Source organism: Columba livia, chromosome 1 (assembly GCF_036013475.1).
Source record: "Columba livia isolate bColLiv1 breed racing homer chromosome 1, bColLiv1.pat.W.v2, whole genome shotgun sequence".
Lineage (NCBI taxonomy): Eukaryota > Metazoa > Chordata > Aves > Columbiformes > Columbidae > Columba > Columba livia.
This window is the reverse complement of record NC_088602.1, coordinates 140,733,460-140,756,966: the sequence shown is the minus strand read 5'-3', so window position 1 is coordinate 140,756,966 and position 23,507 is coordinate 140,733,460. Positions and strand designations below refer to the sequence as shown.

The 23,507-nt window shown below is 39.9% G+C and overlaps 1 protein-coding gene across 2 annotated transcripts in view; it reads left to right on the top strand.

Annotated features, from left to right (window-relative positions):
• LRP6 (LDL receptor related protein 6) overlaps positions 1–23,507 on the top strand; it is a 134,226-nt gene that overhangs the window by 67,587 nt on the left and 43,132 nt on the right. For both annotated transcript variants that reach the window (XM_065033718.1, XM_065033724.1), the window contains 2 exons: positions 6,291–6,687; positions 7,196–7,367. In XM_065033718.1, coding sequence (XP_064889790.1) covers positions 6,291–6,687; positions 7,196–7,367 — 569 coding nt within the window. The remainder of the gene's footprint in view (positions 1–6,290; positions 6,688–7,195; positions 7,368–23,507) is intronic.

Here is a 23,507-nt window from a genome sequence, read left to right as displayed (position 1 = left end):
TGAAATATTTTTGACTGGTGTTTCACAGCTCTCACGGAGGAGAGGTGCAGGTGGTAGGTTTATGACTTTTGTGAGCAATCTACGACTTTCCAGAGCTTTTCAAGGCAGCGATTCACCAACATTTCTTCCTGTAGTTGTGAAGGCTGCAGTTATTGATTTGGGGAAGGGAGGGATAGCATGGCAGTCACGCAGAGCCAGACTAACCACAGACCAGATTCTGAGATGTAAATGTGTACATGTTTGTGTGTTTACTTCTTTTCTTGGGCTGCTCAGTGACCCTGGGCAGGTAAATTTACTTCCTATTTTTCAGTTGTGTGGGGTTGGGGGGGTTGGTTGTGGTTTCTTAAGTTGTTTTTTTCCCTTTGTACTTGCCTGTTTACTGTATCTGCTCTGAAAGTAGAGCTGAACCCTGAGAACTGATCGTTTTTACCTTGGATCATTTCAGTATATATCTACATATCAAAACACCAAGTGATTAAATCTCTGTTTGCAATTAGAATGGCTTTTGGGAAAGGAAGGAGGGAAAATGACTTACAAGTGAAGAAAGGTGAAAAATGGGGCTAAGAGTTTCTCTTCTTTGAGACTGTTTTGTCTTTCAGCAGTAGACTAAAATCAGCCTGGTTCCTAAACCAAATTGTTTCATTCTGAAAGAAGCCTCATTGAGGAAAGAGCTTCATTTCATGCTGTGCTGATGAGAGCGCTGTCCTAGACTGCAAAGATTTTGACAGTTGAATTTTGACTGCATGTTTGTGCTGTTTGCCGTGCTTTGGCATTGACAGATGATCCTTGCAGCCAAAGGTGAGGCTGGCTGACCCTCCCTGAGCAGTTTCCATGGCAACCTAACGTTTTTGAATAATCTTGGTTTATAGGAAATCTTTTCCTCCCTCCCCTTTCTCCCAGTGTTAGTTTCTCAGGTTTTTGTAGGTTTTTTAAATGCACCTTAGAGGACTTTTACAATTTCTTGTGAGAGCTGTGAATATGATACACCCCCCCCGCTCGCTTTTAGAAACACTTCTTCATAGTGTCTCAGGAAAGCATGATAATTTGGAATAAATCAGCTGTTTTTCTAATAACTGATGATACTGGCTATCTGTTCTTGTCTTTATTTCTATTCCTCTTACAAAATAAAACAGTTATTTAACTGAGAAGTGGCTTATAGCTCCTTCATTGTCTAGGTGAAAGTTTGTAAATCCCTGACCCTCAAAGAAAAGGGAGGCAGAATAAGCAGTTTTCATGGCCAGGTATTCATCAGTAACATCCAAAGCAAAGTGTACTGTCTCAGCACCCAGGCACTTCCACCAAGGAGCTTTTACCTACTGTCATCGCATTCTTGGTAATTCATTGTCCTCTTCTGCAGGACATATTGGGATTTATCTTTTTCAGCATTACAGGCACTGGTGTTCTATTTTGGCAGCACTATGTTTAGATGACCTGTTTGATAGCTGTTCATATGAGAACATTTTGGTTTGTCTTACAAATTTGTTATTTGAGTTACATTCATATTAGTAGTCAAAGATCTCTGTCCATGTGCTCAGCTTCTGCATTTGCCTGTAGCACATTTTCCTTATTTCCTGCATTTGCTGCAACCAGTATGGGTGTGTGCTTTGTACTGAGAAAACCACTGGTCACTTCAGCTGAGCAAGAACAAGTGAGTTTCCTCAGATTTCCATTTCAGCTTTGCTTTGGCCATTCTGTTCTCTTTCGCGAAAAGAGTCTTTATTTTGCCCATGAATGCTCACATCCTTTTGCCTTTGCAGGCCATGTTGGCAGAAATCAGAAATTTGCGCTTTCTTTTGATTTTTAGGGCTGCCCAGTGGGAAATTTCCTTTGTCGGGAATAGCCAAAATCCTAATTTGACTGCACAGATTTATATGGCACCCTGATTCCTTTCTTTTAAAGGAAAGAAATAACATATTATTACTTTCAGATACAGGTCCTTTTGCCTTTGTAGTTTTAAGGTTGAACTTGTCTAGATGAAAAAGTCTTGTTTGTATTGTAGTATCAGGGGCTCTCTGACAATAGCCACTTTACATCCAGGGAAAGACATTTAGGAAAGGATAGTCAAATGTGTGGTAATTCTATTGAGGATGCATTAATAATCTTGATTTCTATGATACAGAGAGTGCATTATATATGTCCTAGGTCTAGCACTTCTTATATGTGAATTTCTGAGCATGTATCTGGGTAGCTGTACCAGCCTCAGCAGCCATTCATGGTATTTTGTTCAGTAATTTACAAATCACTGAGTCTTGTATATCATTGAGAAGATGTAATTAATTGTTAAGGTTAGCAGCGCATTAGACATTGGACTTAAAGCTTTGCCATTGCATGTATCTGCATTCTTGCTCTGTTTCTCGTTTTCTCTCCCTTCCCTTAACTTCAGCTAGCACATATATTTAAATTATTTTGATTTTTAAGTGACTTTTTTGAGGAAAGTATTAGCTCCAGGACTAATGTAATGTACCATCCATGAGCTTGTAATCCCAGCTTTCAAAGTGCTTAATAAAAGTAGGCTAAAGCTCTCAAAAGTAAGAGTCTGGAGTAACGCTTTTATGTCCATATTAAACATCTTAAGTAAGGGCCTTGATTTTAGAAAAATTGCTAACTCTCCTCAATACACCATGACTTGAGGCGCTGCTAATAAGAATCTTGAACTTGGTACCCAATTTGAATAGTTTGGGACAGTTTTAAAAAAAAAAAAAAAGTTGTGGTTTGCTAAAATGGATTAGGATTGTGTGGGTGATCAGCAAGGGGGGTAAGCAGAAGGACCTGACTTTAGATGTGGGACAGCCATATGCATACTCTGCCTGCAAGCGTTAGCATGGGAACTCTGCACGCGGTGGTTTGAAGGCTGTGAGCAGACACCCCAGCATACTTGGTGGTCTGTGCCCTCAAACCCAGCACTGTATTCCAGATGCCCTTGTGTCTGCAGGCGTGCTTGCGTTGGGTGCAGTAGAGACCGACAGTAGTTAGAGAGAAAAAAGCGGCGTGGGCAGTAAACTCTGCTCCAAGTCCCCCAAGTGTTGGTCTGGGACATTTCATCCTCATGTGCAGCCTGAGGTGTCTGGAAGAAAAACTGGAGCAGGTCCACATGTTCAGGGGAAGCTCTGAGACCTGGTTGCAGCCTCCAGGCATCTTTTGGAAGCAGTTTATATGTTCATGGCTCATTCCAGTCTCCCAGTAGGTGCTGAGAAATTGAAAAGGAAAAAAAAAAAAAGGAAGTTATACTAACCATCAACCTGCATTGTCTTTTGCTGCCTTTTCATTGGTATTATTTTAAAAATATGATTCCATACACATTATGTTCTCCATCATGCTCGTCATTAGAGGCAGGGTTTCTCTTGGTGAAGCAGAGTGAAGGAGTCTGGAGATCCTGCAGTCACATTTCAGCTATTGCATCAGTACTGGTCTTTGGAATAGAAGTGAACAAAATGGATTAATTCTGTTGTGTCCCAGTAGCCTGAGAACCTCGAGCAGTCTTCTGGCTGAGCGGTGATCAGTACATAGCACGGTGAACTTTGTACAGCTGATGTTTACCTCAAGTGCAAATTGTTTGTTTTAGTTTTGAAACTGCCTTTTTTTCCTTGACTGCTATCAAGGTTGTAATGAGATCAGTCCATGAATGTGCCCAGCTCTTGCATTTGCTATTTTTGCTATTGTCAGGACAAGCCTAAAGGCATTCAGGGTGATCTTTCTCTCAACATACCTTGAGGTGAAATGCTTCTCTGTTCTTCAGTTTTGTTTTTTTTTTCCCCCCTGAACAGGATAATTGGTGATCTAACTAAGTAGCTGAGGTTCCTAAATGGGTGGGTAATGGCTCTAAAGTAAGCTTTAAACTTTTTATTGCTTGATTGGAGGGGTGGGGAGTGGTGTTCTGGTGGGGGCTGGAATGTTAGTCAAGTCCCCAGATTGCAAAGACCATGAAATTCTTAGCTCAGGGGTCCAGAGTGCAACATGGCTTAGCTGAAAGCCATTCATTTCCCCCTGCTGAATTAAAGCTTAGACACAGTGGGTTATTTGTTAAACAACAGTGTTGCAACCTGAAGGCAGGATACTGAAGCTGTTGAAACCAGTACTCTTTGAGAAGAATTGGAAGGTCAGTTGGTCAATTTTAAGGCATGGTTGTACTCAGTTGAGCCTTTCGGAGAACCTGGCATAGGTTCCTCAAAATGACTGTCAACTTCAGCTAGAGCACACAAATTATTTTTAAAACATGCCTTACACATTTTCTGTATATGGTAGACTATATGTAGCTTTCAAACTTTGGAAATCCAAGGTTAGTGCATTTGCTCAACCGTGATTTTACTAGATAATGAAAAAAGGTATTATTGAGTTTTTTTAGTATGATTTGGATAGTTTTGCTTAAAAGTTAGGTTGCATAAGTGACCATGAAGTTGGAAGAAAGACTACTAGAGAGTTCTTCCTTACTTGAACCTAAATAATTGGGGTTAGTTATGTATTAATACTTTGTACGACCATAATGGAGCTGAATGCTTGGATCTTGATGCTGAATTGTTTGATATATTTAGTAGCAACAAATACAGATGTACATTTAAACCGCTGTGACAAGATTAGTTGCTTCTGTAATTATGAAAAATCTTACATGCCTGTTTTCCATTTACCATGTCACATGCTTTACATTATTTTGAAGGGTGCATAGACATGTAATTACAGGTTCTTTCTTCCTGATATTAATTAATGCATGAGAGTTATTCACTAGAAGAACAATTGAGTAGTGTGCACATGTGTTTCTGAACACAAGGTGTTTTTGGACAGAGGATCCCAAAACTGATATTAATCTGTTCCGGACTACCAATCAGGAACACTTGTAATAATATTTTCAACGTCGGTTTTTGAACGGTGCTGTTTCTTGCAGCACTGTGAAAGTGTCTTAGATGTTCTTAGTGTGTTAATCTTGCTGTAAATGAAGCAATGACTGCTTTGGCATCTCTCCAAAGTTTGGAATGCAGTGAGGTTTCATCTAGCATCAACAACAATTACTGACTTTTTTAAAAAAGGAATTTGAATTTGGCATCAGATGGAATACTTGCTTTATTTGTTGCTCTTTTATTCTTCTAGCCCTTATTTATACCTCTGTAAGATCAAGATGAAGACATGAGCAGAATGTGGCTTGGCGATGGCTCTTTTTCACTGCAATCTTGGTGCATTTGTTTTCCTAACTCTTCCCCGCCCTTCTCCCCCACTCTTCTGTCCTCACGCCCACATCAGTCCCTGCCAAACCCTCTCCCCTCACTGCTTGAGGAGAGCCGTTGCGACACACTTTCCCTCCATTCGGGATGTGCACATTTTTCACCTTAGCTCAGGCTTCCCTGAGGCCTGAGCTACTCTTATCTCCCTGAGACTCCAAACTGATAAGCTAATTTAATTGGAATGGGGTGTGGGAGTTTTATATCCTTCATCACACTGAAATCCAGTGACATAGAAGAGAAAATGAAGTGAGAATGAATTAGAATAGACAATAAGTACATCTGTCATTGATCAGATGCCCAGCACGTGTACCATTAAACAGCTTGTGTTGCTGTATGTGAAAAAATTTTCTGGAGTGCAAGTTGATCTTAGTTATTTATTGTGATTCTGACTTTTGACCTAAAAGCCAACGAGGCTTTTGTATGCTTCAGTTCAAAATGACTTTATAAGGCACAGTGTTATTTATCTAGTTCAATAAGCTTGCTCTGAACAAGCATAGGAGGAGCTGACAGCCATCCTGCTTCACATGGTCACTGGACAGTTGTCCGTTCTCAAATCTGATTCCTCTAATAGGAGATTCTCAAAGGAGTTTTACTTGTGGCATTCTTTGTTGTATTTTTTTCCCCTTCTAAGGGTGTTGTTGGAACATGCAGGTTGTTTGTCGTGGTTGTCCCCTATACCAACAACAGCGAACAGTCAGTAAATTCTGTAATTAATTTTTCATCTGAGACTGCTGGCCATCTGTTGATTTGAATAAATGAGCAGTGCAGGCACTGTTGTGCCTACTTGGGTATCTTTGGAGGTAATTATATGTATAGAAAACATGTCCAACATAGTACATTGTGGACAAGGAAATGACCACTTAATTGTCTTAACACATCTGACTTGTTCTGCAGAAGAACAACGTCACATTTGAAGTCTTTGAGTGAACCTCTGTTCTAGTGACCATCAGTTTGGTTAGGTCCTGTGAAATCAAGGTAGCTAGACGAGCTTGCACCAAATGATGCAGAATCAGGTTCACTGTTGACAAGCTTACTGCGCAGTGTTTGTAAGATGGTTGTGTTTTTGCCTTGTTCTTGTAGGTGCTACTGAACTACTGCTTCTAGCCCGCCGGACAGATTTGAGGCGAATTTCCTTAGACACCCCAGATTTTACAGACATTGTTTTGCCACTGGAGGACATCCGTCATGCCATTGCCATTGACTTCGATCCTCTGGAAGGATATATCTATTGGACCGACGATGAAGTTAGGGCAATCCGCCGCTCGTTCATTGATGGGTCAGGTAGTCAGTTTGTTGTCACAGCACAGATCGCACATCCTGATGGCATTGCTGTGGACTGGGTTGCCCGAAATCTGTATTGGACTGACACTGGCACAGATCGTATTGAAGTTACAAGGCTTAATGGGACCATGAGAAAAATCTTGATATCAGAAGACCTGGAAGAACCCAGAGCTATTGTGCTGGATCCCATGGTCGGGTGAGCAGCTGTTCATGAGAATTTTTAAAATATTTTTCTTGTAAAGAAGATACCTCTGTCTTCCTGTATGCAGATGCAATGATAAACTTCTGAGTCTTCAAAATGAGAATACTGGGATTCGTTAAAAGTTAAGGCTCTGAGGCACAGGGACTACTGCTTCCCTTTGACTTACTGGCTGGTCATCTTACATGTCTTTAGGTTTTATTCTGCCGTTTAAAAATATTTTGGGGGGCTGTGTTGACCTGTTTGTTGATTGTAGCTAATAGCACTGCTTATGTTGTCTTGCTGAGCAGACTGATACAGGAATTTTGTGTAACGGGACAGTGCATTTACATGTCAGTGCTTTGAGTGGTTTGTGCATCCTTACTTAGGTAAGGAAACACGTTTGGCTTAGAAATGCACTTTTCTGTGTGCAGTGTGGTTTCAGGGAACAGTAGTCCAGAAGATGCTCTGTGAATATTGAAAGTTTGGATTAATAAGAGTTATTAAGATTTTGTTTCCTTTGCAGGTACATGTACTGGACTGACTGGGGAGAAATCCCAAAGATTGAGAGGGCAGCATTAGACGGCTCAGACAGAATTGTGCTGGTGAATACGTCGCTTGGCTGGCCAAATGGACTGGCGTTGGATTATGCAGAAGGCAAAATATACTGGGGAGACGCCAAAACGGACAAAATAGAGGTTTGTAATGGCACCTGCATTTTTAATTCCACAGAGTTATAGAATGTAGTTACTCTATTTTTCTAGGTGTTTAAATTCTAATGTAGCCTAAAAGGGCAATGAGATAACGGTTGATTTGTTCTTCTGTTTCTTCTGTGTCTTTGGACAAGTTACTCATTCTTCTTCCATTTTAGTGTGTGTAAAATGGAAATGATATCCATGTAGGATAATGTATCCATGTAAGGATCATCCATAAGGATTTGTTAAATAAGTAAATTCTTAGATCATCAGGAAAAAAAGCTTTTTGCTTGGAGTAGTGCTTTAGATTAAAAAAACAAAACAAAACAAAACATTTCATTATTTGCGCTACTCACTTCAGATGGCTAGTAGGACATATTTTAAAGAAATAAATCTAGTTTCATATTTAATTATTTGTACTCTCACAAGTCCTCTATACTTTGCATCTCTCTCATTTTCCAGCATGGGGACAGATTTTCCTTCCTTTCCAGCATGTTCTGCTGAAACTTTTAATTGAAAACAAAAAAGCTGTTGTGCTCTTCTCTCACATTGAAAGTCTTGTGTTTATTTTACTATATAACATTTATGGAACGAATTTGACATTTATTATCTCTTTGTCAGTCTTTGAGAAAGTAGCATTGTTTAGTATTTGTTCAGTTTTCTCCCAAAAGGCAGAACTTCATCTGGAAGCAGGAGACTTGGCAATAATAGCACCATCCACCGTTGCTATACCCTGGTAGATTTTCCTTTCTTTTGATGAATTATAGCTTTCCTTAGTGAATCCTTACCACCGCACATCATTTTTAGCACTTAGCATATTGGGCACCGTGTCTTCTCTAGCCTTATGAAGCTTTTATTTATTTATAACTTCATATAAGTCAATGTGAAGTCACAGTCTCGTGCTGGAATGTCATGTAACTGTTCTCCTTCAGAGTCAAAGTAACTCCAGTCCTGAGAGGTGAGTTGCTTTGAAGCACTCCTTGGGAGAGCCTCAGGGAGCATGGTTTTCTTTGTCCTGAAAACAAGATTTACAGTGTATAGTTCACCTAACATCAGATCAACTCTGCAAAAAGAAGGGGGAAAAGAGTCTTAGCTATGCTTAGAGATTTATTTATAACAGAGCATTTCAGCCCTCATACTGTCTTGGACTTGAATGTGTTTTGCAAAAGGAAAGTTAGGCATTCTCCAGTCTCATGCTTGCCAAAACATTCTGATTTTTCCATATGCTTCAGTCTTACTCAGACCACGGTTCCATATTCATTAATAATGATTCTGTTCAGTGCTGGATCAGTTTGTGATAGAAGTTTTCATCTAGATCAGGCATGAGCTCACTGCTGCAATTCTGTCAGACTGGCTGGAACACATGATATAATGTTTATGCCAACATTACAATGTCTGTGGCAGGACAGAAGATATCTGATCTGGCACAAAGTCTGCTGAAACAATTTCTATTTCATTGTTTTTAAACCAGTGTGAGCCAGAAGAATGAGTTTGTTCCAGGTTGTCATGTAACATCTATGCAGGGCATTGGAGAAGATTTATCATCTTCAAGTTTCAGAATTACTGGTTATTTTTTAACTATGAGGCTCCAAATATTGGAGTTATGATTTTACTGCTACTGCTTTTTATGAAAAGTTAACATTTGTTAACTCTTACCAGTGTGCAGAAAATCTTGAAAAAGCCTGGCCAAAACCTTTAAAGCAACAGAAGATATTCTCCCACAGTTTTTCATTGGTATTTTTGGATTTTTTATTTTGTTTAAGGATTGGGGAGGGGTTGGTTGGTTTTTGTTTTTTGTTATTGCAGAAGATGTTAATTTAGGGATATGTGACAGAGACCTATAAAATCAATAAAATTATGTATAGCAAGACCAGGACTTCCCCACACCACACACACCTTTTTTGATAGAAGAAATTGGCATTTGTCAATGGTACTGGCAGGTGATGGGTTCAGAACAAAAGCAGATGGTTCTTCAAACAGTGTGTGGTAAGTTGCAGACATTAAAAGCTTTCATGTGTTACTGGGAAGACTGGGTAAGTCTGTGGATGGAAAATCTACTGCGTTTTACTAGAAAACAGAATTGCCTTCTCAACCACAAATTATTGAACCATAAATTGCTGTAGAATGAAAAAGGCTTCTTGAAAAGTTTCTGCATGCATTTGCTTTGTTATACTGCGCTGTAAGTGTAAGTTTTGATTACTCTCAGAGACAGAATACTGGGATGGGTGGATCTTTGGATGGAACCCCTACAGCCTTGCTCCTTTCCTGTGTTGAGGCCATTCTGTTCCTTGAAGGTTTTGGGAGTCTTTATCCTGTTAGGCTGTTGCATTAGCTTAAGGAAAAGATGTGTTCTTCCTTAGGAGTAATATTGCTGCTTCCTAACTGCGCTTCGGGGGGCAGAAATGAATTGAAAATTGGTGACCTCTGATAGTGATAGACCAGAGTATGAGTTCAGTACAGCTTCTGTAATTAGTAAAGCATGGAAAGGCTCTGTAGGATGAAGAGGGGGTGTTTATCCAAAAGAATGGTTCAGTCTAAAGTAGATTCTCTCCCCTACCCCGCCCCCCATGTGCCGAGTAATGCAAATGTGGTGAGTTGCTCTACTGATAAATCTTAGTGAATTTTCCCCAGGATCTTGTGTGGCCTCACTGTAATCTTTTATGAGAGATTGATTTTGTTACGGTAGGCTACAGAAATCTCAGGCTGCAATGCCACTATCTAAATCTGTGATAGCTAAAATATTACTAACATTTCAAGTCTTCCTCCCACTGCCTTTCTCTCCTATGGCAACCATGAACCCTGAGGAGATTTGTAACACTTTCTTTGCCCTTCCCATCCATTTTTTATGTCAGTTTAGTAGAAGATGCTTTGACCTTCAGTAAATGTTTTAAGCTTACATTTGGAGAAAGGACATGGGAGGAGGTGCAACAAAGAGGATATTTGTGACAGGATCAAAAGATGAAACTAGGAACTGGATCTGAAGACGTCAGAATATTTGCCTCGTCCCTGCTTTGCTTGCGTGTGTTTGTATGCATTTGGCAGGAGGGCTAAAAGCAGGAGAAACACATTTGGGTACTTGCAATCTATTGCCTTTAAGTAGTTTTTCATACATGATTCTACATACATTGTGCTTTTTTCCTTTTTTTTTTTTTTTTTTCCTGGTATGTAGAATTCCTCAGAACCATTATTTAATTACAGCACTACCAAAATGAATGTTTCTTGCAAGCTGCGTTTCTGGTTTGTTTGTGCTACATATGAGCTTTTATTATTTATTTTTTACACACTGATTTGTGCTGTGCTGTTCTGGAGCCCCCAGATGATAATAAAGCATCAGCAGGGGTTAATGGAGACTGGTAGGGGGTACAGCAGGGAGCTTTTGTTCCCATTTTATCTGGCAGCCTGCAGCAGGCAGAAGCAGGCTGTGGCTCAACAGCTTCGTCATTTATCTTGGTCAGGTTTCACTGCTGATAAACTTCTATTGAAATGGATGGTTGCTATTGTGCTTACCAGTAGGGAAGATTTCTCATTGACTTGCTACAGGTTTAAAGCATTTTCCTGCCGTGCTATGAGGTTAAAAATGTATGATCTGCTCTGTTGAATTGGTCTTATGTTTTCCTGCTCAAGTGAATATTTGTCTTCAGAGCACGTACACTACCTGTTTTAAGGCACAGGTTGGATTTAAAATGTTCAGCAAAGCTCGTATTGGTAAAGCAATTATAAATGGCTGCATGCGTGTGTGGAGGCATGTGTTAAGAGGAAATAATGATGATATGGCTGATTTTTCACAATTTTTCAGTCTTTCCTTCATTTTTCTTTATTTGTCTTCCTTCCTATTCTCCATTCTCAGAGCCAGAGATGACACCCACTTACACCTACTAGTGGTGAGTTTAAAGAAAGGGCTCTCTGCCTCCTGTACAGATCTAACCATTATAAAGTGATTTTGGAGTGCAACTCTAACTTGAAGTGTTTCTGCATTCCCAAATCTGTTAGCCGTGCCTGTCATTACTGTCTCTAATCCTCATTATTAATATGAAAAGTCTTATATCCTGCTGTTTTTCAGTGTAAGCACACACAAGTCTTCAGAACCCAGCCCTGTCGGACAACAGAAAGCTGATGCTGCTAAGACTTTTTGGGTTCAAAAATCTTGAACAGAGAGGAGCTTTTTGTCTTTCACCCAGGAGCTAATAGCTTGGCATCTAGAGAATGCTCTAATTCATATTCTAATCCTGAAATTGCAGGGCTACATTTTCCTCTGATGACAACTCCCTCAATTTTGCTGCCACCCTAATAAGGAAATTTTGTTTTCTAAGCATTCACCATTTATTTTCCAACTGAGAAGTTTTGTCTCATAGCATTAGTCTTTGTATTGTGAAATGCTGATGACTTGTAAGCCTGATTACTGATCCTACCTCATCTCCCTTTATTTTAAAGTAGAGGTTTGAAAATTGAGAAGCAGAAACCATTGAATTCCTAGCTGTTGAACACAGCTGCTTTTGTGTACTTCCATTGAGCTTTTGCAGGTACTAGAAGTAAGGTAGTTGAAACAAATGTTTGAAGTTTCTTTAACGAATTGTGACCAAAATTAAACACTATTGACCTGGTTTAGATAGCTGTGGCACTTGGGAACTTCATTGAGGAAAGAACAAGTATGTGCTGCAGAGGGTAGGGGCAGAACCCTCTTCTCTGTCCCAGTTTCAGAAATGTAAGCTTGCTTTGTCAGAGAATTTCCAGCTATTTCTTAACTCCTGCTAGGCCTGCATTAAGAAAAAAAATGTAGATTTTTGAAATCAGTGGTAGAGTAAGGGCTTATCAAAAAAAAAAAAAAAAAAAAAAAAAAGTTTATACTTCATATAATTTCCATTCAGGTTGTTTTGAACTTCTGAATGAACTTAGGGAAGAGTTAAATTTCATTATGCAGATCAAGATAGGAAAGCTGTATTACAAAGCAAACAAATGACAGCTGTAGACCAGATATTAGTAAATTGTCCTGACTGTCGAAGATCTGGATAGAAGAATTTGAGTGGCCTCTTATCTGTGGACCCCAAATGTTGAGCGAGGGCCTCCTGGCATTCTAAGCTTGTTATTACTGAATCTAAAAGAAGTTAAATTTCTTTTTTGCTTTGGCTTTTGAGAGTGGTGCTACAGAGCTGTTACCTAGCATGTACCTTTTGCAGCTGTTCAAAACATTTTATAACAAAAGCAAAAAAAGAAGAAACATATTCCAAACATCCATGCCAGTTTCATTTCAGGAACATTAAAAAGCCAAATTTTAATTGCCTTTGATAAATTAAGAATATCTAAATAAAACTGAAATGTGGAAATTTTGGTTATTGAGACACCCATTACAAACCACTTATGCTGACAAGTTCCCCGAGAAGTCCTGAGGAATCTGTAATCAATAGGAGTCATCCTTAATGGAACTGAGAGAGATTCTCAGCACCTCGCAACAGAAGGAAGATACCAAGGGAGGGTGTTGGGTAGATACAGCCAAAACTTTTGTCCAAGACTAACCTGACTCTGCGATCTGAATACCAAGCATGGTATTTTTCTAATAACTAAAATTACTGCCCTAAAAATTACATAATATTACAGAAGACTTGGATGTTCAGTTTTTAAAAGGCTTCTTGTGACATAGATCTGCCTTTCACCCTGAAATCTCTGGGTGGTTTTCATCTAATGAGATGTAGAGATCTTCAGCTCAGTAAGTTGCCTTATGTTGCCTTTATAGAAAATGTCAGAAATTGGCACTTCTGCTTTACCTTAAAGTAAATGTTTAGAATAGATGGGATGAGTCCCAGTCTAAAAGCACCTATTCTTTTCTGTTAAGCGTAAAAAGGGCCTGGAGTGGCCATGTCAGAGGCAGATGCCCACACTCAAGACACATTTAAGCTGACTTCTGCAACCTTTTTGCCCATTATTGTTAATAGCAAAAACGAACCTTTCTCAGATGTGGTTGTTGCTTACAATCTGTGCAGCTTGACTGGGACTATCCATGTCGGAAGCTCAGAGATGTTTTTTACAAGCTTTGCTTACAGATGAGCAGTGGCATTTTGCTAATGACAGCTCCAAATGTCCTAGCATGGAGCTGATTGAAGTACAACTGTTGGATCCCACTAACGTGCCATACATGCTTCCTAGATTTTTTTCCATCGGAGTTAGGAAACTGCATTTTAGTTTACACTGTTTTCTCGTCATCTAGGTAGTAGCAAACCTGTACCAGCAGTCAGTATTGATTACCTAAGGGAAAACACAAAAATTCCTCAAACTAAATTAAACTAGAGCCATCATCTGACCCCGCGGAGTCTGATGTACTTAAAATAATATTTGAATGCAAGCTGGGGAGTGATGTGAAGAGATACTGAGTTATGTTCTGCATTTCAGATTCAGCTGAGTGCAGTTTGTCAGTCTGCTATTACCTGTTACTCTCCAATATTCTGACTGTTTTTTTTTGTTTGTGGGTTGTTGTGGTGGTGTTGTTGTTGGTTGGTTGATTGATTTGGGTTGGTGGTATTTTGTTTTGTTTTTCCTTCTCTCAAGCTTAGTTGCGTTACTATACAAAAAAAAAGATTGTGCTGATCTCGGACCTGGGCTTCTCCAGAAGCATTTGCATGACCTTGTGATCCCTCTCAATAATTATTAAGCTTTCTTCACACAGCCTTTGTATTTCACTCTGAGAGTTTGTAGTCCTAACCTAAACTTTTTTCTTGATACCATTCATGATGTTGTAACTTTGCAAAGGTCTTTTGCAAAAGGATTATAAGATAGTTAATACCTTTTACTAGGCAGGTAAATACATATCATGGAAACCCAAGCTTTTGGACATGCAGAGACCATTGGAATGCAAGTGATTTAGCAAAAGGAGCAGTTGAATCAGCTTAATAGCTTACTGCCACCAGAAGTGGAAAGTATCCCAGAGCCACCCACAGCTTTGCACCGGTGGAGTCACTCATTGGACTGTTCCCTGCACCGTTTGGACTTGTCAAAACAGCAGAAAGCTTTCCACATTTTTTTTTTCCTTCTACAGAAAATCAATTATATTTGCTTATGGAGGTATCTGGAAAGCACAGAGTTCAGTAGAGAACAAATTAAAGATAAGAAATTCCTGGGACAGGGTACTGAAAGTACGTACCTTGGCAAGAAAGAGAACAGAGGCTTCTGCCCATGTGTAAGAGCATTAGAAATTGTGTTGCTGAACTTAATCTTTTAAACCTGTCCCCCAAACCACTGTGAGGGCTCAGTTTGGTCTTGACTCGTCTCCTTTGCTTCCTGTGAATCGTGTGTACGATTGCTGATAGGACTGAGCTGACAAATGTTAAATTGCAAAATCACAGTCATTAGCTTTCTTTGTCTGCACTCCTATAGCCTATGCCTACATAACACAACACCCTCTGACTGTTGCCGCTCCACCCAATGTATTAATGTACCAAAAATTAATTTCCATAGCCAAGCATCTTTATTCACCTGTTTTACGGCTGAATCTTTTCAGACAGTCCTCCTTGTTTCCTGTGAAAACCTTTCTTCTCATCCTGTTCATTATTTCATCTCAATTTTTTTCTCTTAGCCTGTTCTTTACAAACGCTGGGGGTTTTTTTGTATTGCATGAGATACCCTAGGAGTTGTTATATTTGATTGTCACAATGGTTATAAAATCCTTTCCCTGCCTGTTTGTCACTTCACCTAACTTGAGCCTTTTCATTGAAAACCCAACCAATTGTTTCTAAAATTAAATTCCATCACTGAGAAAACGGTTCTGTTGTTGGCATTGATTGATCAGCGAGCTAGGAAAGTTGTCCTGTTGTGAACGAAATGAGCTTATAACAGTGTCTGTAGCATGATAGAAAGGGCTATTTATTAAGTTAATCTCTATTCTGTTTTTACATATTTATCTTCACTGCAGTCCTATTAGGAATATTATTCATGCTGAGGAAAAATGTATTTTGGATTCTTTGGAAAAATGATTAGAGCTCAAAAGGAAACAGAGTGCTGGGGAACTGTTAAATTAGAAATTGGTAATGGCTATTATAAAACAATTAACAGTAAGAAATTGTGGAGTTGGCTGGAGGCATTTGGTTTTTGAAGAAAATATAAAGGGGTCCAGGTATCCCTTCTGTTGATTTCTCAGGATTTCAGTGCAGTGGCTTCCCATTTCATATCTAACGCATTCCTTAACATTTTAGAATTGAGGGAATATGCTGTGAACAGTGAGTTAATGGCACTGACAGAATAATTGTCTCAAGTTGGATTAAAGTTTTGATCACTCAGAGAGGGTATAGTTGATAAGGACTTTGTTTTTTCTAGAGCGGAAGACTAATAAAACTGAAAATTAAGACAAGATGTCTTCTTTTTTTTTTTTCTCTTAGAGCTGATGTTTTATAGTAGAAACATGTGTTAATTGTGTGTTATTGCTGCAGCCATAACAGTAAAATAATTCTGTTCTGTTCATGTTTCTTAAACAGCAAGTTGGAAATAAATAGTTCTCAAACCCGGTCTGAAAAAATGCTGATGTAATGTTCAGAAAGCATTCTAGCTCTCTTTTGGAGTTATTTTTGAGAGGTGCTGCCCCAGTTTTCTTTTTATTCCTTAACCAAATAAATTTAACGAGTTGGTGTTTTTTTCACTTCTCTGACATAGTACATTTAGGTGGAAGACGAACAGTCATATTCTTGATTAGCAGCGTCATGAACTGAGGCAAGAAGCGTTGCACCGAACAAACAGTATTTATCACTGGATAATCAGGGCTGAAGTAACTAAGCCAGGTGTAATGCAGGCCACATGCAAGATATTTTTCCACAATATGTTGAAATATATATATAAAATTCAGCATTTCACAGCTGTCTGATACTTATTTCCAGTCATCTTATGCACATCAGTGTTAATGATCAAACTCATGAGAAATTCACTTTTTCACTTGATTGTTCTTCACGTGTATCTAGAGTGCGTTACCATGACCCATGTTGAAATTGTGAAGGTGGTAATGCATTCTGATGTTTTTCTGCTATCTTTCAAACTATTGCAAGAAAACCAACTTGTTGTTAGAATGAATCAAGAGTTTCAGGTCTGTTCAGGAAGAGCTTACTTTTTTTCTGTGAAATTTCCTTCATAGAAGGCTGTGCCAAATGGCCAAGCTGTTTTTCCCATGCTGTAAGGTAAACCATAAATATATCTGAGAGTATATTTCAACACATGCCAATGAAACAAGCCAGTGTGTTCCGTGTTTGTGGGACAGGTCACATGGAAAGCATTGGCACCAAGTTGGAACACTTTCTTATTCCATATCCTTTCAGAAGGAAGATAAGTGCTCCGGCTACATCCTTCCTTTGAGTCAGGGGAGAGAGGGCTCCCAGCTGTGGTCCCTGCTGGACATTTTGTAGAGCTGGCACAGTGATGTCAGTAGTGCTCAAGCAGGGCAGCTGAGGTCCTGTAATATTAAGAGGGGTCTCCTGGCCTCTGTGAGCATCAGTGAGCTGGTGCTGAAGTTCAGGAACTGTTAGGTGGCTGAGGTCTCTGTTGTTGGTCCAAAAATTGGTTGTCAATTATGAAACTCAGGGCTTAAGTTCAAGTTATTTTGTTATGAAATGTTCGTATCTGAAATTAGAGCAGTTTATGGATTTTGCTGGAGGAAATTGTTTGTTTGGGGTTTTTTTGCTTTTTTGTTTTACTTATATGTGTGTCTGTGAAATAGGGTAAGCTATAGCAACGTCTTGTAGTATATCTGGGGTCTTTCAGTCCACCCCAGAGGCCAATTCCATTCTTATAGGTAATCATTAATTTTTTGAAGATACAGAATTGCCAGCCATTGTTTATAAATTTTCATTGACCATTGAGTTCCTTTGTTCCAGTCATCCTGAGAAAGAGCTTAGCATGCGTGATACTTACCTGCTCCCAGATTATGCATAACTACATCCAAAAGCAGAGTCACAAAAGAGGAATCCAGGGAGCTACAGGCCTATTAGTCTTACTTCAGTCCCCAGAAAGATTTCTCCTGGAAACTTGCAAGCCAAATAAAGCAGGTGATTGGGAAAAACCAACACGAGTTTACCCAAGGCAAATCACGCCAGGCTAACCTGTTCACCTGCTACAACAAAATAACATTTTCTGTTGACATGGGGAGACCAGTGGATGTTATTTACTGGGACTTCAGCAAAGCGTTTGATATGGTTTCTCACAACTTCCTCTTAGACCAACTAGCAAAATACAGAGTAGATGGGTGGTCTGGAACATGGGCAGGGAACTGGCTCACGGATGGCACCTCAGAGAGTGGCAATCAGTGGTTTTCACTCAGACTGGCAGCGCATCACATTGGGGTCCCCCAGGGATCAGTGCTGGGCCATGTGCTGTTCAGCATAGAATCACAGAATGTCCTGAGTTGGAAGGGACCCACAGGGATCATCCAGTTTAACTCCTGTCCCTGGACAACCCCACAGTTCACACCGTGTGTTTCAGGGCATTGTCCACTCTCTTCTTGAACACTGTCAGGCTTGGGGCTGTGACACCTCCCTGGGGAGCCTGTTCCAGTGCTCCAACACCCTCTGGGTGAAGAACCTTTTCCTAATGTCCAACCTTCATAAATGATCTGGATGATAGGATTGAAAGCGCCCTCACCATGTTTGCTGATGACACTCAACTGGGTGGACATGTCAGAAGAGAGCGCCATCTTACAGAGAGACCTGGACAGGCTGGAAGAGTTGGCTAGCAAGAACCATGTGAAGTTTAACAAAGACAAGTGCAAGGTCCTGCACATGGGATGACATAACCAAAGAGCACAGTGCAGGCTGGGATCTGTGTGTCTGGGCAGCAGCCTTGCTGAAAGGGACCTGGGGTGGATAACAAGCTGAACATGAGCCCAGTATGCTGCTACAGCAACAAAGGCAAATTGGATCCTGGGCTGCATCTACCGGAGCATTGCCAGCAGAGGTAGAGACATGGCCATCCCAGTCAGGTTGCACATAGAGTACTATGTCTGGCTCTGCTCCCCTCTGCTTGTTTGACTGAAAGCAAGTTAATTTTCTTCATGCAGTTAGAAACCTTTATCTTTTGTAGCTAGCACAGTCATTGTTTGGATTTAGTTTGAGAACAAGAAGATTACATCCCAGGACAGAATTAAATGTTTTCCTCCAAGTAACTTTCCTGTGTTTTTGAGTTGGACCAAAGAGGATGGAAGACCTTACTGTTATCTTAGTTGCTGTCTGGGAGCCAAGGTCTTTCTGGGCTCTCTTTCTGCAGATGTGAGGCAGCTGGGAATGGAAGTATGGATGGGCCAGACCTTGATTGACATCCAGAGTGATCAATAAGAATATTCTATGCTATCAGCATCATGCTTCATATTTAAGGAGAATTAGGTTTTCTGACTAGGAAGACCCATTCCAGTTCTGCTCCGTTTCAGGTGTGGGGTTTTTGTTTTGGTTTGTTTTTTTGTTTTGTTTTTTAGTTTGGCCTTTTGCCATTTTGCAGTGGCCTTTGGGCCTTTCTGCCTTCTTCCCCTCTTCTCCTGGGATCAGCTGTTCAGGACTAGGGTGCTCTCTTCCTGGGACTGGCTGCTTGGCGTGGATGGAGTTCATGAGAAATTGCATTGAGAAGCACTTATTTTGTATTTTGTTTTCCATTTTATATGTACTAGTATGTTAGTATTAGTTGTTTTATTAAACTGTTTTTATCTCAGTCCTCGAGTTTTTTCCTTCCCTTTGATTCTATGCTCTATTTGGGGGTGGGGTGTCGAGAAGTGAGCGAGCGGATATTGTGGTTTTGATTGCTAGCTGTGGTTAAACTGTGACGTCCCCACAATTCAAAAAAGATGCAGACAGACTGTAGAGGGCCTAAAGGAGAGCCATGAAGATGATAAAAAGGATGGAAAACCTGCCCTTTAAGAAATGACTGAAGGATTTAGGTTTTTTCTGCCTGGAGAAGAGAAGGCTTGGGGGGGACCTTCTCACAGTTTTCCAGTATTTAAAGGGCAGCTACAAGGAGGATGGAGGCCCTTGTTTCACAAGGAGCCACATGGAGAAGATGGGGGTAGCTGGCACAGGTTGTGCTGGGAGAGGTTTAATCTCAATATAAGAAAGGAATATTTTACAGCAAGAGCAATCACTCACTGGAATAACCTGCCAAGGGATGTGGTAGAGTCCCCATAGCTGGAAGTTTTCAAGATGTGACTGGACAGGATGCTGGTTAATCTAATCTAGACCCCTTCCCCACAAAAGGTTGGACTAGATGATCTTTGATGTCCCTTCCAGCCTGGGCTGGTCTAAGATCCTGTGGTTCTACATTGAAAATTAAACTTTGCTCATGAGTTAAGATGAAAGGTGATGCTTTGCACACTGTCACCCTGCTTATGGTTAATTACAGGTAGATCATATCGGGTTTGTCTGACAGTATCCCAGATTTACATTGGAAAGTGTTATTTTTCCTGAGCCTGTGTGCTGTCATCTTCTCTGGGAGTTGTCAGTACTGAGACTGTCAGGCACCTTGTAGAGCTGGGCTCTTACATTTGTTAATGGTCTAAGGAAGGCCTGGTAGGGACAGGCAGTTTCTATTATTTGCATCTCTTCAGTGCTGTGGATATAAGCCAGTGCACCTCAGCCTCCTCTCGACTGCCACTGGCCTTGGTCCACTAGACCTGAGTGGGCTGCTCGTCTGTGTAGCATTGCCAGGGTTCCAGCACGAGCTCTAGCTGCAGCTGAATTTTATTTTCACAAATGGGATAGGCATAATAATTGAGCTCTAGACTGAAACCAATCAAATTACAAGTGTAAACTACTGTACATTTAAATCTCAGATTATCAAAAAGGTAAGCTCACTGCATTCATTAGCTTGTTTATTACAGTTATTACTGGTATTCAAGAGGGAATTAAATTGAGGGTATCTGACAGCAACAAAGACTCTTAGGATGCCTCACTGTGCAGTCCAGTCTGTAACTTTAAAATAGAAATAATGCTTCAAAATTATTTTATTGTTCCTGCTGACCGTTAAGTACAGCATCTTAAAATATGAACACATTTTCAGCTTTAATTAATTTATTTTGAATAAGCTGTATTTTCATGAGGTTTGCATTCATTATTGTTCTAGGATACACAAAGCCCTTATCCTACAGGCAGGATATCTGGTATTTTTTCTGAGGCTATTTAGTTTTTGTACTTCGTTCAATTTTTTTTTTCATGGAACTGCTTGCTCTTTCAGTAAAGGTAGTGTTTGTGGTTGCACCACATCTGTTTCCTGTTGTAGTTTCTATATTCTCATTGTGGTTTGTAGTATTCCAAACGGCCTCAGAATGTGAAACCCACACCGCACTGTGGTTAAAGCAGCATGAAGTGCCGGAGAAGCTGCCTCAGAGCGGCAGAAGGTGGGTTTCTCAGATGGGGGATTCTGTGGGGACAGGCTTCACTGTGATTAGCTGATCCATCTGGGGCTGGAGAAGAGGAATGAACACGTAAAGCAGTCTCACCTGGGACTCGGTTGTCACATGAATTTCAACATGTGAAAAGATGATGCTGAAATCCTTTGAAACTGGTTGATCAGTGATTGTTTCTTTTTCCTTCTGTTTATTATACATATCATCCCTATATCCCTTGCCACCTTCCTTCTGCCTTACACCAGACTGTTTGATTCTGTAGCCTATTGATGAAATTCTATTCAGATCTCCTAAAATGCAGCCAAAGTGACTGCAGACCACATGGTGCCATGGAACTATTCCTATGGTGGTAACCAGCTGCTAATGGACAGGTGTTTATATTAAGTAATATAGCACAGATAGGCTCAGGTAAGATTGCACGGGGGTAGGGTGGCAAGTACATATAAATGCTTTCAGATAGGCACCTGTTTTGTCTAGGTGTCATAAAGCTTTCTTTCAACATAACCTCTATGTAGCAATACAAAAATTAATTAAAACCAGATACGTAAGGATTAAGGTCTCCTTTCTCTTTTCCTGACTTTCTTTCAGTATGGGGAAGCTTACTTGAACAGCTCCCCTTTTAAAGTCTGCCAGAGAAAGTTCATCTCACACCATAGACCTTCCAACTAATTCTCTTTGCCAGTAGTTAAGCACCCCCATAAATATAAAAGTTTTCTTCCTTTTATAAGTACGTGCCAAAAAGTGTAGTATCTAAAGATACTGCCTTGTGATAGGGGTGTCTTAGTGGTTATTACTCTGTGGTTATAGTCAATTCACTTCGCAACATACATGCATTCTGTATAATCTCTTTGGTCTGCTTAGCAAGTGCTAATTGCTGTATATTAATTAGTTGCAAGAAATGGCTCATCTCTGTAGTTTAAGGGGAAGGGGGAAACAAGTCATCACAGATATTCAAGATGGTTGTGTCGTGGTTAGAAAAGGGGTGGTAGGCAAAAGGGAATGACCAGTTTTGCTTCATGGTGGTGATGGTTTCTTGAAGGGATGGTAAGGTTAAGGACCGTAACTCACAGTTTGTCTTGCAGATGCTAAATCTGTTTCCCTGGTTCTAAAGTTAACCATTAGTCTGTTGTTTGCAACCTCATTTATCAAAAGAGAGTGTAGGAGGCATGCTGCTAGGAATTGAGAGAGCCAGCAGATGCTGAAATTTTCTGAAGTAGAATAAATGGAATAGCAGGGCTTGTTTTCAAAAGGAAGTCCAGAAATTAGGCAATTATACTGGGCTCTGAGCCCAGCTAAACAATCTGTGATAGGAAAAGCTGTGTTTGGATTTGGTTACCAGTGTAAAGGACATAAGTTACAGCTTTAGGATGGTAAATGCACCATAATGCAAAGTGAAGCTGCAAGTATTGTGCTTGTCTTTCTAAAGGATTTTTAGTAAGAGGAGGAAAAAAAAACTTCAAGTAGTGCTCATCTTGTTTTTGTGACGTGGGCATTAGTACATTTGTAGAAGCGTGCCGTATATGCTATTGGACTGAAGATTTTTTAGTAAGCCAATGCCACAGACTAATTATGAGCTTTTTCTAAAGAATGTGAAGCTTATTCCTATAAACCAGCAAGTATGCAGAGCCCCTTTCATTTTTCTGTGGGAAATGTGCACATAAAGATTTGATTCCCATTCTAACATGCTGAGAGTAAGTGCAGTAATGTCAGGTTTCTGACAGGGAATAGTTTTAAGGATAAATTGAATTGTCTATGGCTGTCTTAATTCCACCAAGGCAAATGAGAGAGATTTGAAAACATGATTTAGTAAGTCAACCTTTTTCCAGTCCTTAACCCTTGAGTAGTGGGAAGAATGTTTCAGGCACTATAGTATACAGTCTGGAGTTTTGTGAATCACATGTTTTGGGGAAATTTTTACATGAGGGCATTTTTTATTTTTTTCTTTTTTTTTTCTTTTTTCTTTGGTGGGGAGGAGGGTGGGAGGCGTAGTATATGTGCTGTAAACTTAAACTGTAAACTTGAAGCAAGAAGAAATATTTCAGAAGGAACTTTTCTATACAATTGCAGTACTGAATAATTTTTAAGCGTCTCTTAAAACAGGACTCTCTTCACTCCTGTCACTGTGGTACTTTTTATAATAATACTTGGCATTCATAAGGTGTTTGATCACTTGAACATGCGTACATATATCTAATTCTTTCAGTACCTCTTTGAGGAAGTTAGGTATTACGTCTTTTTAGTGGTAGAGAAAAATGACACAGTAAATTCAAGTATCTTGATCAAAGGCATGCAGTTATTTACAGACTATTAGTGTTCTTTCTAGTACAAAAAATACCGAACTTAATTTTGAAGAGTGTAAAACTGTTTGTATTCAGACTAGGGAAAACAAACATTCTGTATATCTTCTTGAATGTTTACCTCCCATAATTTATGTAGGGCCTCCTCTTACTGCTATCTGTAACCTGGGTAAAGCTCACTTGAGACAGACTGTGGACTTCAAGATACTGAGCCAGGACTCCTTGACATCGTAAGCTTGTTGTCATCCGTGTAAAACACAGTGTCTCCCACTTAAAGCCATAAGTTGGAAATGAGAGAGAAAGGCAACTTCCAACAGACATGCATAATATTACTTCCTAAAGCAAGTATAAGGATTGTTGGGTCATAATTTCACGTTACTAGCTGTTTATGAGACTAGCCTTATACATAAGGGATCCTCCATGGCTTTTAGAATAAGTACCTGTTGAAATACAGTCTTTCTTTATTAGGCTGCTGTGTGACATTGATAGCATTTTAATGGC